The sequence below is a fragment of the Bombina bombina genome, chromosome 6 (genome assembly GCF_027579735.1).
Source record: "Bombina bombina isolate aBomBom1 chromosome 6, aBomBom1.pri, whole genome shotgun sequence".
Classification (NCBI taxonomy): Eukaryota; Metazoa; Chordata; class Amphibia; order Anura; family Bombinatoridae; genus Bombina; species Bombina bombina.
In genome coordinates this window covers 831,981,661-831,997,641 of record NC_069504.1, presented here as the reverse complement: position 1 = coordinate 831,997,641, position 15,981 = coordinate 831,981,661, and the positions used below count along the sequence as shown (strand labels likewise).

Sequence of the window (15,981 nt, the reverse complement as noted above, 5' to 3'; positions counted from 1 at the left end):
GGGACCGGAGGAGATGTACGGCCCGGATGGGCCAGGGGAGCAGGAGAAAGCAGCGGGCAATCTGCAGAGGCAGGAGGGGCATAATGGTCCGGAGGGGCATGATAGGTCTGGGACACTGGGGACTGTTGGGGATATCGAGGTGTTTGAGGGGGAACCACTGTTTGAGGAGGGGGAATCTGGTTCAGATGAGGAGCTCAGGGAGGGATTTGATAATAAGGGCCTTGTTAGGGGGAATTTGGTTGAGGATGAGGTTATTGTAGTGGATGATGGGGAGGCTGGGGAGTTTGAGATGGAAGAAGATAGAGATTCCATGGAGTTGTTCCTAGCACCATCTGATGAGGAGTTTTTCACCCCCCAACTCCTAAGAGGGACAGGCCATCAGGGAAGTCCCCTCCCCCCCCCCCATACCCCCACTTCCACTAGTCCTGGGGAGGGCACATCTGGGCAGCGGTTGGGCACTGTGTCTACTGTTATTTCTCATGGGAGGGGTGGCAATGTTGTTGATGCATCATGTGTGGGTTTATCTGTTTCAGATATAAGGGCATCTGCTTCACGATCGTCGGAGGCTCCGGGCCGGCGGGATCAGGCAGAGTGGAATGGCGGCCAGGAAAAGGAGGTTTCTGGCCTGCAAGACTCCTGGACTGAGACTATACGGCTGGAGCCTGATGACAGCGTTTCCCAGGGGGAGCTCCCAGTTCATGGATGTTCAAAGTAGCTCCCACCCTCCCTAGATTAGGCTTTGTCGCAGCACTTTTGGGGATGGGGGTGCTTGCTTGGGAAATGTATGTTGCTTGAGAGGTGTAACTCTTGGCTTGCCAGGGGAGGTTTGGTTCAGTGTTAGGCTGAGCTTGGTATTGGAGGCTATGGGGGGTAGTAATCAAGCCGTCAACCTCAAATACGCTGGAATTACGCAGCGTATTTGTGGCGAGGCTGATTCGCCTTAGTTATCAAAGGCTAGAGACCGGCAAAAGTAGAATTTTGTGACGTAAACTTCGATCCGCCGGACTCAGTCCGACACAGATCGATTCTTACGTCACTCCAGATGTTCCGCACACAAGTGCGGCACAATCTGACTACTTTTGCTAGTTATCAAAAAACTAGCAGGTACGCTCTGCACTTTTACGGCCCAGTGTACCTGGTTTTCAAACCGCCACCCTGGAGCCGGCGGATCCCATTGGAATCAATGGGAGTCTGACCATAGCGAAAGTACAAGTTCGCTGCTGCCAGACATCCCATTGATTTCTATGGGAGCTGTCTACACCTAACACCCTAACATGTACCCCGAGTCTAAACACCTCTAATCTGTCCCCCCCTACACCGCCGCACCTAAATAAAATGATTAACCCCTAAACCGCCGCTCACGGAGCCCACCGCAAGCTACTCTATACATATTAACCCCTAAACCGCCGCTCCCGGAGCCCACCGCCACCTACATGATACCTAGTAACCCCTTATCCTGCCCCCCCTATAATAAAGTTATTAACCCCTATCCTGCCGATCCCGCACCTCGCCGCAAATAAATAAATAGTTTAACCCCTAAACCGCCGCTCCCTGACCCTGCCGCAACCTATATTAAATTTATTAACCCCTAATCTGCCCCCCCTACACCGTCGCCACCTATAATACATTTATTAACCCCTATCCTGCCCCCCACTACACCGCCGCCACTGTAATAAATTTATTAACCCTTAAACCTAAGTCTAACACTAACCCTAACACCCCCCTAACTTAAATATTAATTAAATAAATCTAAATCATATTTCTATTATGAACTAAATTAATCCTATTTAAAACTAAATACTTACCTTTAAAATAAACCCTAATATAGCTGCAATATAAATAATAATTATATTGTAGCTATCTTAGGATTTATATTTATTTTACAGGTAACTTTGTATTTATTTTAGCTAGTTAGAATAGTTATTAAATAGTTATTAACTATTTAATAACTACCTAGCTAAAAGAAATACAAAATTACCTGTAAAATAAATCCTAACCTAAGTTACAATTAAACCTAACACTACACGATCATTAAATAAATTAAATAAATTAACTACAAATAACTACAATTAAATACAATTATATAAACTAACTAAAGTACAAAAAATAAAAAAAGCTAAGTTACAAAAAATAAAAAAAATAAGTTACAAACATTTAAAAAAATATTACAACAATTTTAAGCTACTTACACCTAATCTAAGCCCCCTAATAAAATAACAAACCCCCCCAAAATAAAAAAATGCCCTACCCTATTCTACATTAAAAAAGTTCAAAGCTCTTTTAACTTACCAGCCCTTAAAAGGGCCTTTTGTGGGGGCATGCCCCAAAGAATTCAGCTCTTTTGCCTGTAAAAGAAAAATACAACCCCCCCCAACATTAAAACCCACCACCCACATACCCCTAATCTAACCCAAACCCCCCTTAAAATAACCTAACACTAATCCCCTGAAGATCATCCTACCTTTAGTCGTCTTCACTCAGCCGAGCCACCGATGGAACTGAAGAGGACATCCGGACCGGCAGAAGTGATCATCCAAGGGGCGCTGAAGAAATCTTCCATCCGATGAAGTGATCCTCCAAGCGGCGCTGAAGAAATCTTCCATCCGGGCGATGTCATCTTCCAAGAGGCGCTGAAGAAGTCTTCTATCCGGGCGAGGTCATCTTCGAAGCCGGGTCTTGAATCTTCATCCCGCCGACGCGGAACATCCTTCTTTCCCGACGGACTACCGACGAATGAAGGCTCCTTTAAGGGACGTCATCCAAGATGGCGTCCCTTCAATTCCGATTGGCTGATAGGATTCTATCAGCCAATCGGAATTAAGGTAGGAAAAATCTGATTGGCTGATTGAATCAGCCAATCAGATTCAAGTTCAATCCGATTGGCTGATCCAGTCAGCCAATCAGATTGAGCTCGCATTCTATTGGCTGATCGGAACAGTCAATAGAATGCGAGCTCAATCTGATTGGCTGACTGGATCAGCCAATCGGATTTAACTTGAATCTGATTGGCTGATTCAATCAGCCAATCAGATTTTTCTTACCTTATTTCCGATTGGCTGATAGAATCCTATCAGCCAATCGGAATTGAAGGGACGCCATCTTGGATGATGTCCCTTAAAGGAGCCTTCATTCGTCGGTAGTCCGTCGGGAAAGAAGGATGTTCCGCGTTGGCGGAATGAAGATTCGAGACCCGGCTTCGAAGATGACCTCGCCCGGATATAAGACTTCTTCAGCGCCTCTTGGAAGATGACATCGCCCGGATGGAAGATTTCTTCAGCGCCGCTTGGAGGATCACTTCATCGGATGGAAGATTTCTTCAGCGCCCCTTGGATGATCACTTCTGCCGGTCCGGATGTCCTCTTCAGTTCCATCGGTGGCTCGGCTGAGTGAAGACGACTAAAGGTAGGATGATCTTCAGGGGATTAGTGTTAGGTTATTTTAAGGGGGGTTTGGGTTAGATTAGGGGTATGTGGGTGGTGGGTTTTAATGTTGTGGGGGGTTGTATTTTTCTTTTACAGGCAAAAGAGCTGAGATCTTTGGGGCATGCCCCCACAAAAGGCCCTTTTAAGGGCTGGTAAGTTAAAAGAGCTTTGAACTTTTTTAATGTAGAATAGGGTAGGGCATTTTTTTATTTTGGGGGGGTTTGTTATTTTATTAGGGGGCTTAGATTAGGTGTAAGTAGCTTAAAATTGTTGTAATATTTTTTTAAATGTTTGTAACTTATTTTTTTATTTTTTGTAACTTAGCTTTTTTTATTTTTTGTACTTTAGTTAGTTTAGGTAATTGTATTTAATTGTAGTTATTTGTAGTTCATTTATTTAATTAATTTAATGATAGTGTAGTGTTAGGTTTAATTGTAACTTAGGTTAGGATTTATTTTACAGGTAATTTTGTATTTCTTTTAGCTAGGTAGTTATTAAATAGTTAATAACTATTTAATAACTATTCTAACTAGCTAAAATAAATACCAAGTTACCTGTAAAATAAATATAAATCCTAAGATAGCTGCAATGTAATTATTAATTATATTGTAGCTATCTTAGGGTTTATTTTACAGGTAAGTATTTAGTTTTAAATAGGAATAATTTATTAAAGTATAGTGTAGTGTTAGGTGTAATTGTAACTTAGGTTAGTTTTTATTTTACAGGTACATTTCTCTTTATTTTAGCTAGGTAAGCTATTAAATAGTTAATAACTATTTAATAGCTATTGTACCTAGTTAAAATAAATTGAAAGGTACCTGTAAAATAAAAATAAATCCTAAGATAGCTACAATATAATTATTATTTATATTGTAGCTATATTAGGGTTTATTTTATAGGTAAGTATTTAGTTTTAAATAGGATTAACGTAGTTAATAATAGAAATATTATTTAGATTTAATTAATTAATATTTAAGTTAGGGGGGTGTTAGGGTTAGTGTTAGACTTAGGTTTAGGGGTTAATAATTTTATTACAGTGGGGGCGGTGTAGTGGGGGGCAGGATAGGGGTTAATAAATTTATTATAGGTGGCGACGGTGTAGGGGGGGCAGGATAGGGGTTAATAAATTTCATATAGGTTGCGGCGGGTTCAGGGAGCGGCGGTTTAGGGGTTAAACAATTTCTTTATTTGCGGCGAGGTGCGGGATCAGCAGGATAGGGGTTAATAACTTTATTATAGAGGGCGACGGTATGGGGGGGGGGGGGCAGGATAGGGGTTACTAGGTATAATGCAGGTGGCAGTGGTATCCGGGAGCGGCGGTTTAGGGGTTAATACATTTATAAGACTTGCGGCGGGGTCTAAGAGCGGCGGTTTAGGGGTTAGTAACTTTATTTAGTTGCGGGGGGCTCCGGGGGCGCCGGTATAGGGGGTAGAACAGTGTAGTTTAGTGTGAGTGCTTAGTGACAGGCTAGCAAGAAAGCTGTCAAACACCCGAAGAGCAGCAAGATCGGATGAGTGATAACTCTCACAGTCCGCTGCTCATCGCCCCGCAGCTTTTTGATAGCTTTACTTGATAACTTAGGCAAATTTTTTCAGGTCCGCGGCGGCGATGTGAGGCGAGCTTAGGCGTATTGGGCCGGCGAAGGCAGGAAAGTTGACACGTTGATAACTACCCCCCTATGTGTGGGCAAGCACTCCTGGGGATATTTTGGGTTTTATATGTTGAGAGTTATTTATATATTTATGCAATATTGATGGTTTACATGTTTAATATGTTTAAAAATAAATCGGACCAGCGGCCTTTAAACCCCATTTTTGGTGTCTGTGTATTGTGAAATATTGCACATATTGGGTCAAGCAGTAATATATTACTTTCAAATTGTAATATGAGCACAAACATAATAGTGCAATTGATTGCACTCAAGCAATGTTACTGCACAATAACACAAATATTTTTGCGATCTGTGCCTATATATTTATTGAGGAAGTGTTCAATTCATAGAGTTTGGTATATTTTGATTGATGGCAACGCTTCAATAGGAATTCGTGCCTGCAAACCTCCAATTATAGCGCTAAATTGTAAGTAATTTGAGACAAGGTGAATACTGTTAATGGTAATGGAAATATAATGCAAGCAGCAAGCTTTTGTTATGTGTCCCATAACAAAAGCTTGCATTATATTTCCCTCTATTGTCAGCTTGCAGAGGGCTACATATATTATTGACACCATATAAATTAAAACATATATACAGTAACGTGAGACTGCTTCTGCCTAGAATGGGACAGTTTTAATGATTACTGAAGCATGCAGAATATTGCAGTATCGAGGACAGTCTGTGGATCTCTTAGCAACTTTCCCACGTTCTCTAGGAGAGTGACAAAGACTGTTGTTGTCCACCCCCTCCCCTTTTTCAGTATTAGAAGCAAGTCCTGTAAGACAGATGCTGTGAGAAACCAACCACAGCAAAGAAACACCCCCTGTGCTACTATTGTCTGATATAGGGAGTACACCCAACTGGGACTAAGAAGCCAATCAGCAGTCAGCCCAGACAGCACTGCCAGCTGTCATTGGCTGGGACCAAGGCACACTGAATCATCTATCATAGTGTAGTAGAGCCCAGCTGCTCCATGCAGACACTTCCCTTTTATTGATGGGGAGAGGAAGAAAACCTATTGATTGTATACTGGAGAAAAAGAGGGGAAAGCTGCACCTTACAAGGGCATAACCAGGGGCCCATCCTTTATACTAACAGCAGGGAGGGACAGAGTAAGTGGACTGCTTTTTTTGTTTTAGCCATGAAAAATTAATCTTAAATTGACTTCTCCTTTTCTGTTAAAATCTTTATTACCTTAGTTTTGTTTTTATTTCTGTATTAATTGTTCAACCCATACATTTTGGCAAACAGGCCTCATAGTTTTCATCTCCGTTTGACTTAAAGTGAGGAAACTGAATTCTTTAACACATTGTACAATAGACCTCTGCCACAGTAGTGGTGAAGGGATCCAACTATATTTCATATCATGTTTACTCATTTTCTTTTTTTGTTTCCAGTATTGATAATATTGATTTTAGAACTAACAGTTAGCCAGAATTACAATGATATGTATGAAAATATGAATGTGCAAGAACAGCACCGCAGTTAACCCTTTGAAGTGTCAACTAATTTGAGTAGTTGGGGTGGGATAATAAAATTAGTAATCATTTATTTATCAGACAGATTCTACAAAAAAGAAAGTTCAAATTACATTTTTATGTAAATTAATTGTGTATTTGCAAATATATATAATTATTACAAGAGTAGTGGGCTTATAGAATACTCTCCCAGCAGAGGTGGTTATGCACATACTAGTAAAAGAAAAGGAATTCAGAAATCCTTCTGATATATAACTAATCTTATTACTAAGTAATACAAAGTTTAGATAGTGAAATATAGAATCGTACATGCATGTTTTTTAACGTGTTTAAAGGGACAGTCTAGTCCAAAATAAACTTTTATGATTTAGATAGGGCATGCAATTTTAAACAACTCTCCAATTCACTTTTATTATCAAATTTGCTTCGTTCTCTTGGTATTCTTTGTTGAAGCTAAGCCCAGGTAGGCTCATATGTTAATTTATAAGACCATGAAGGCCACCTCTTATCTCAAAGCATTTGAAAGGTTTTCACAGCTAGATGGCATTAGTTCATGTGTTCCATATAGATAACATTGTGCTCACGCCTGGGGAGTTACTTATGAGAGGGCACTGATTGGCTAACATGCATGTCTCAAAAGAACTGAAATAAGGAGGCAGTCTGCAGAGATGGACCTAGATACAAGGTAATCACAGAGGTAAAAAGTGTAATAATATAACAGTGGTGGTTAAGCAAAACTGGGGAATGGGTAATAAAGGGATTATCTATATAGATAACATTGTGCTCATGACTGTGGAGTTACTTATGAGAGGGCACTGATTGGCTAACATGTATGTCTGTCAAAAGAACTGAAATAAGGGGGCAGTCTGCAGAGATGGACCTAGATACAAAGTAATCACAGAGGTAAAAAGTGTAATAATATAACAGTGTTGGTTAAGCAAAACTGGGGAATGGGTAATAAAGGGAATCATATATCTTTTTAAACAATTACAATTCTGGAGTAGACTGTCTCTTTAATTTACTCCTGTATTTTAATTAGAGCTAACATATAAAATTTATGTCTGCAGTTTAGATTCAGACTCTGCAATTCTAGTAAGATGCAAAACAAGCAAGGCAGAACCACCTCCGCATCTCTCTAGTCTAAAGTTACATTTGTATTTTGTACACAGTTTTGTGTTTGCAGATATTCTAGTGTTAAGCGATGGGGGCTGACAGCTAAATGTCTGATAAAATGCGCATGCACTAAATCATATTTATTCCCTCTTATGGAATCTGCTTCACTTTAGCTCTTTCTCTGCCAAAAAAGATTGCAAAACAAATCGGAGAAAACATGTGAAAGGGCCCATTGATGTTAACTGTTGCAAATCTGTATTTGTAGTTAAAGAGACTCCACTCTTACATTAAAGGGACATTAAACACTGAAGAAATTGTTAGATTGACTGTTTTTTTTTTTAGAAAAAGTTTCCCTTCCCGGTGTCAGGTTTGAATGGGGAGCAGGTGTGTTAAATTTAGTGTTATCGCTCTCACACTCCTCTCATACTGGTCGCTGAAAGTTCAACATGGGACATCATGGCAAAGAACTGTCTGAGGATCTGAAAAAAAGAATTGTTGCTCTACATAAAGATGGCTTAGGCTATAAGAAGATTGCTAAGACCCTAAAACTGAGCTGCAGCACGGTGGGCAAGACCATACGGCGGTTTCACAGGACAGTTCCCCTCAGAACAGGCCTCGCCATGCTCAACCAAAGAAGTTGAGTGCACATGCTCAGCGTCATATCCAGAGGTTGTCTTTGGGAAATAGACGTATGAGTGCTGCCAGCATTGCTGCAGTGGTTGAAGGGGTGGGGGGATCAGCCTGTCAGTGCTCAGACCATATGCCACACACTGCGTCAAATTGGTCAGTATGGCTGTCTTCCCAGAAGGAAGCCTCTTCTAAAGATGATGCACAAGAAAGCCTGCAAACAGTTTGCTGAAAACAAGCAGACTAAGGATAGGGATTACTGGAACCATGTCCTGTGGTCCGATGAGCCCAAGATAAACTTATTTGGTTCAGATGGTGTCAAGCAAGTGTGGCGGCAACCAGGTGAGGAGTACAAAGACAAGTGTGTCTTGCCTACAGTCAAGCATGGTGGTGGAAGTGTCATTGTCTGGGCCTGCATGAGTTCTGCCAGCACTGGGGAGCTACAGTTCATTGAGGGAACCATGGATGCCAACATGTACTGTGACATACGGAAGCAGAGCATGATGCCATCCCTTCGGAGACTGGGGAGCAGGACAGTATTCCAACATGATAATAACCCCAAACACACCTCCAAGACGACCACTGCCTTGCTAAAGAAGCTGAGGGTAAAGGTGATGGACTAGCCAAGCATGTCTCCAGACCTAAACCCTATGGAGCATCTGTGGGACATCCTCAAATGGAAGGTGGGGGAGCGCAAGGTCTCTAACATCCACCAGCTCCGTGATGTCATCATGGAGGAGTGGGAGAGGCCTCCAGTGGCAACCTGTGAAGCTTTGGTGAACTCCATGCCCAAGAGGGTTAAGGCAGTGCTAGAAAATAATGGTGGCCACACAAAATATTGACACTTTGGGCTCAATTTGGACATTTCCACTTAGGGGTGTACTCATTTTTGTTGCCAACGGTTTAGACATTAATGGCTGTGTGTTGAGTTATTTCAAGGGGACAGCAAATTTACACTCACTACTTTACATTGTAGCAAAGTGTGATTTCTTCAGTGTTGTCACATGAAAAGATATAATAAAATATTTACAAAAATGTGAGGGGTGTACTCACTTTTGTGAGATACTGTGTATATTTATATATATATATATATATATATATATATATATATATATATATATATACATACATACACACACACACACACACACACACACACACACACACACACATATATATATATATATATATATATATATATATATATATATATATATATATATATTAGAAAAGTTCTAGGAGTTGTTTATATATTGAAAAAGTAAGTATAACAGCAATGTTTGCTGCCATGTTGTTACCTAAGTTTGCTTTTCTGAGTCCAATTTATAGGATTTTTCAGAAATGAATTACAGTGAAAGGGTACAACATATATGTAAACATTTTATATTACAATCTTAAAGTGTAGCGCTTCCCTATAATAGTTAAATAAATGTAGAATACAGGTAGCTTTTTAAATGGATATACTAGTTAAAAAAAGTTATAAAGTGTACATTCTTTTACTAAAGCTAACTCCTTACTATATTTTTAACCCACGAACAGGTGAGAAATACATGGACCAGTAAGCAAGTCAAGAATAGCATAAGTGCATAGCTGCCAAACTCTGTCTGAGTCATTCAGGACTTTATGTGTTTAACCACTTTGCAGGATTTCTAATAGACTGATACATATATATATATATACCGATGATAATTAAGCGCATGTGTTTTTATAAAGTTCTAAGCACAACACCAGTGTCCAGTGTAGCATGTGAAGATGGTTGAGTCACAAAAAAACTTTTGTCCTCAAAATTGAATGGCCGCCATCTTGTCTGCAGTTCCTTGTGTGACTGCAAGATCTGTCCATTCCTGACTGGGCACACTCACATCCTTCTATAACACCGCCTCTCTGTGTGTAACTCCACATTTCCCACACTTGACCCACCCTCAAAATGCAGATGGGCCATTGCCCACAAGCTGATAATCATCCACATCCTGGAAATTAGGCAATTGGTGGCTACACACACATGCCTTTTGTCATTGACTCCCTGATGTGTTTAGCTAACTCAGTAGAGCATTGCTGCTCATGAGTTGGCTTTAACCATGTGTTTAACTCACTGGTGGGGTTAAACACATAGTAATATGCAAGCTGCAGTACAATAATAAAATTATCTAACATTTTGTTATGCACCTTTAAAAAATATTTTAAGAATTCATACATTTCTCAACAAAACTTAATTCTTTACAAATCACAGGTGTTTCACAATAGCCATTGTAAAACACAACTATTCTTATTTATCTCTAGCTATTAAGGAACTAGCCTGTCCCATTGAGTATAGTGTTGGCAATTACATTCTCTGATCGCTTGGTCAAACTTCCCCCCCCCCATACATAATACTGACAATCTCCCACTCTTTGCTCTGACATTAATACCCCCCCCCCAGAAGCCAGAAGCGGAAGGCGGCCTGTAGGTTTAGGAAGGAAGTGACTCTCCTGTCACACGCTTGCCTCACTGACAGTTCTGATCTGAAGAAGCAAACAGGAAACCACCCTCATAAAGAACGTTTAAAGTAAAAAAAAAAAAAGTTGCCTATTTCAGCACCTGCAGTGTATCAAAATTGGGTACTAATTCAAACATTTGTAACTTATTTTGGCTTCTTAGCTTGAAATATGACACAATATGTACATTTATGTAAAATACATTTGGTTATGAAATTTAAAGGGTATCGAAAAGTAAAAATGTAAATGTAAATAGGGGCATTTCATTATGAAATAGAAGCATTTTGCAATATAATTCCATTAGCAAAAATGCTTCTAATAAAAGTTATTACTTTTTTTCTGCAGCATACGCACATATCCTGTGATGGCCTGTGAAGTGTGAACCAGTATTAAAACACCAAACTTCTCAGAGAGTCAGTAGTAACATGTATGACATAAATAACGTCTTCAGAAACAATACACCCCACTGCCAGCTTTCTGAGCAGAAATAGTGCTTGAATACTGGTGCACAGGATATGTGCATATGCTGCAGAAAAACAGTAATCACTTTTATCAGAAGCATTTTTGCTAATGGAAGTAAATTGCAAAACTGCTTATATTTCAAATTAAAATGCATCCAAGCACATTTTAAATTTGACCTTTCTGTCCCTTTAATGGCTATTGCTACATTATAAATTGCAGTAGCATTACTTAAACATTTATTTTGTATCTATCTCTCACTTGTTATGCACAATTGATAATGAAATATCTGTTTCTTCCCAGTTTAAAGGCCTGTCATGGACATGCCTTTACTAGACTGATAAGGAAAATTATGTTTATTCAGCACAGGAACATCACTTTTTTTTTAAATAAATGTGTAATATTTTAGAATACAATATCTTAGATGGAACAAATAAAAAAACATTTAATATAATGTTCTTTTAAGATCCCAGCATTAGACTTTCAGAACTAAATCTTCAAATCATTTTATTTTACATAACATCTGAAGTTTTATTTGGGCATATCTTTGGCATAAAGTAGGCTCCATGTGTCTGTTTTGAGGTCTCACCAGGGAATATAAATAATTGGCATAAAGGGGACTACAGAGAGTCCAAACATCTTATCTAGGGTTTAACTAGGACATATGGCTTTCATAAGGCGGTTGTGTAGGAATATGCATCTGATCGGAGGTCTCATTTGGGCATTTAGTTCACATGATGAGACAGCAGTGGACGTACTCAAAACATTTTTGGGCACCCCAAAGGTAACTTAGTAGTAAGCAACAGTAATAATATACATGCTGCTCTGTATAATGATTTTGAGGATAGATAGTTAGATGGACCTGCAACCTGCACTAATAGAAGACTCCCTTACATTACAATTTTAAATATTCTTAACACCCCTATGTATAGACTGGCTGCTATGCCCCTCCCCCCAGCATTTGGTCATGGTGCCACTGCACCTGCTGCACCAATGGTAGTTCTGCCACTGCAATGAGAGCTGTATCTAATCCAAGGTCTCATTCATGAGAGCTGTATCTAATCCAAGGTCTCATTCATGAGAGCTGTATCTAATCCAAGGTCTCATTCATGAGAGCTGTATCTAATCCAAGGTCTCATTCAAGGATACTGCTGGCACATTTGGAGTTATATGGACATATATCTGATCTAGACTTTCACATAGGCTTCTAGTTGGTGAAAGTGGAGTGACATATGTATATCTGACTCAAGGTCTCATAATAGGCTTCTAGCTAGTGTAAACAGAGGTGTAGAGTATATATCTGATCTAGGGTCTTATATAGGCTTCTAGCTAGTGTAAACAGAGGTGTGGAGTATACATCTGATCTAGGGTCTTATATAGGCTTCTAGCTAGTGTAAACAGAGGTGTAGAGTATATATCTGATCTAGGGTCTTATATAGGCTTCTAGCTAGTGTAAACAGAGGTGTAGAGTATATATCTGATCTAGGGTCTTATATAGGCTTCTAGCTAGTGTAAACAGAGGTGTAGAGTATATATCTGATCTAGGGTCTTATATAGGCTTCTAGCTAGTGTAAACAGAGGTGTAGAGTATATATCTGATGTAGGGTCTTATATAGGCTTCTAGCTAGTGTAAACAGAGGTGTAGAGTATATATCTGATCTAGGGTCTTATATAGGCTTCTAGCTAGTGTAAACAGAGGTGTAGAGTATATATCTGATCTAGGGTCTTATATAGGCTTCTAGCTAGTGTAAACAGAGGTGTAGAGTATATATCTGATCTAGGGTCTTATATAGGCTTCTAGCTAGTGTAAACAGGGGTGTAGAGTATATATCTGATCTAGGGTCTTATATAGGCTTCTAGCTAGTGTAAACAGAGGTGTAGAGTATATATCTGATCTAGGGTCTTATATAGGCTTCTAGCTAGTGTAAACAGGGGTGTAGAGTATATATCTGATCTAGGGTCTTATATAGGCTTCTAGCTAGTGTAAACAGAGGTGTGGAGTATATATCTGATCTAGGGTCTTATATAGGCTTCTAGCTAGTGTAAACAGAGGTGTGGAGTATATATCTGATCTAGGGTCTTATATAGGCTTCTAGCTAGTGTAAACAGAGGTGTAGAGTATATATCTGATCTAGGGTCTTTTATAGGCTTCTAGCTAGTGTAAACAGAGGTGTGGAGTATATATCTGATCTAGGGTCTTATATAGGCTTCTAGCTAGTGTAAACAGAGGTGTAGAGTATATATCTGATCTAGGGTCTTATATAGGCTTCTAGCTAGTGTAAACAGGGGTATAGAGTATATATCTGATCTAGGGTCTTATATAGGCTTCTAGCTGGTATAATCTAGGGTCTCATATAATGCTTTTAGATGGCATAACAGGAGGTGCAGGGGACTTATAGGGGGTCTGGGCCCTCACAAAGGCTTCTAGTTTGTATAATTTAGGAACATGTAATAGATTTAAGATCTCACTTGGGCATATATTTGGAAACATGTGTCTCTTTTTGGTGAATAACTAAATATTCCTCTGTATATATAATTCAGAGTTTTGCTGCTGATTCTTATTATTACTTTACCACTATTTTCTATAGGCAGCCCCGCCCCCCCAGGGTCCAATGTCGATATGTTCTACCTTGTATTCTGTCCACATTTTATAGCATATTGTTGTGTGTTGTCAAGCCATAAAAAAGAAATGACCAAGTTACTTGGAGGAAATAGAATACCTTGCTGCTATGCCTAAGCAATGCGGATAGTATCCTTTAGTGTTTTATTGTTAGTCATTTATCAGGGCTCAGACTGAAATAGACTAAACGTAAAGTGAAGGTAAAGTGAAGGGTTTACCAGTGCTATAAATAAAGGGGACTTTCAGTTCTGAAATATAAAAAACTTCACACTGAAAGTTCCTTTATTTGCCCACAGTTTATGCCGAGTGGAGCGCCGACGGCAACACTGTTATTTTATTTTTTTTGAGGTGTTCTTTCCACTTCTAAGTCATCCGGCAGAATGCCACTTTAAAAAGGATTCAAACATTCAAAACTTGGTCTTTTGCTCACCCGATGTGTTCAGCTAGCTCCCAGTAATGCATTGCTGCTCTGGAGCAGACCTTAACTAGTTGATTAACCCATTTAGCAGGGCTAAACACAGTTATGTCCAATCAATAGTACAATAAAAAAAGCTCCAACAAATTAGAGCATTTTCATTTTGCACTTTTTTTTTGCACTTTTATGTCCCTTTAAGGAGCTAAAACCAAGAATTTCACAGCTTTTCCACCTTTGAGTAAGACTTTGAAATATAGACATATAGATAGATATAAATAGATTACTTTAACTATGTGTTTACATTATTTTTAAAAATTCAATAGATTTGGTGCCATTATTTTGCTTATGCTTTTATTTCAGGTCCCTCCTAAGGACAGAGGGATGAGCACATGGAGCAGTCTCCAGAGACCTCATTAGTCCCCTGCGGGAAGGACAAGTACATTTCCAAGTGAGATTTTCCGTTTCCCATTGATTTTTTCAGTATAAGCTGTCTCCTGACTTCCTAAAGTAACCTTGATCAGTACTACTGATTATTAGTGTTTTCCAGTCCTCTAGTGACCTTCAACTTCCTGTATCCATGAGACACCCAGTTAGCTCATTTTAAAATAGAAACGTACATTGTTTTGGCAGATAGGAACTGATTGGCCAATCAATCCTGTTAGTTAAAAAAATTGATCTAAAATCCTCCTATGAAATTAAAGGGACATGAAACCATATTGTTTTTTCTTTCATGATTTAGAAAGAGCACACACTTTTCCAATGTATTACTATTATCTAATTTGCTTAATTCTTTTGATATCATTTGTTGAAAAGCATATCTAAATAGGCTCAGTAGCTTCTGATTGGCGGCTCCATATAGATGCCTCGTGTGATTGGCTCAACCATGTGCATTGCAATTTCTTATACAAAGGATAGCTAAAGAATTAATTAAATTAGATAACAGAAGTAAATTGGAATGTTTAAAATTGTATTCTCTATCTGAGTCAAATGTGTTTTTTTTCCACCCTTGTGTATGTGTGTATATACTTCACCTGCACTTTTTTAGCCTGCATAGGGCAGGGGGCATTAAAGGGATAGAAAGGTAAAAAATTAAATGTGCATACGTGCATTTCAATTTGAATTATAAGCATTTTTGCAATATACTTTTATAAGCAAAAATGCTTTAGTAAAAGTTTTTCTATGGCATACGCACATATCCCATGAGTGCTTGTACACCAATATTCAAACACCAAACCAGAGAGCTGGCGGTTGTGTCTATTGCTTACGAAAGCAAATTTGTGTCATACAAGCTACTGCGGACTTGCTTTCTGAGCAGACATGGTGTTTGAATACTGGGGCACGAGCACTCAAAGGGTATGTGCATATGCTGCAGAAAAACAGCAAAAACTTTTACTAGAAGCATTTTTTGCTAATGAAAGTATCAGGCAAGAATGTTTATATTTCAAATTGTAATGCACCCATGCACATTTCATTTTTGACCTTTCTATCCCTTTAATAACCCCCCCCCCCCACACACACACACACATAAAAATGAACATTTTTGGTCTGATCACCTCCCTCTCCCATGGACTATTTTTGAAAGCCATGTAGAGTTAGGGACATTAACAACAGACATTAACCCCCCCACACACACACAAATGTTCTCTGGCCTGCTACAATGCAACTCTGTATCCCCCCCCCTGCAGGCGGTGCCTATATCTGCCTTATGGAAACACTGG

At 39.3% G+C, this 15,981-nt stretch overlaps 1 protein-coding gene across 1 annotated transcript in view; it reads left to right on the top strand.

The window, feature by feature from the left end:
* The first annotated feature begins 6,017 nt into the window (after positions 1–6,017).
* The window catches only part of RASSF2 (Ras association domain family member 2), a 94,794-nt gene continuing 84,830 nt past the window's right edge, over positions 6,018–15,981 (top strand). The window contains exons 1-2 of the mRNA XM_053718193.1: positions 6,018–6,189; positions 14,624–14,711. Of these exons, the coding sequence (XP_053574168.1) occupies positions 14,653–14,711 (59 nt within the window). The 5' untranslated portion in view covers positions 6,018–6,189; positions 14,624–14,652. The remainder of the gene's footprint in view (positions 6,190–14,623; positions 14,712–15,981) is intronic.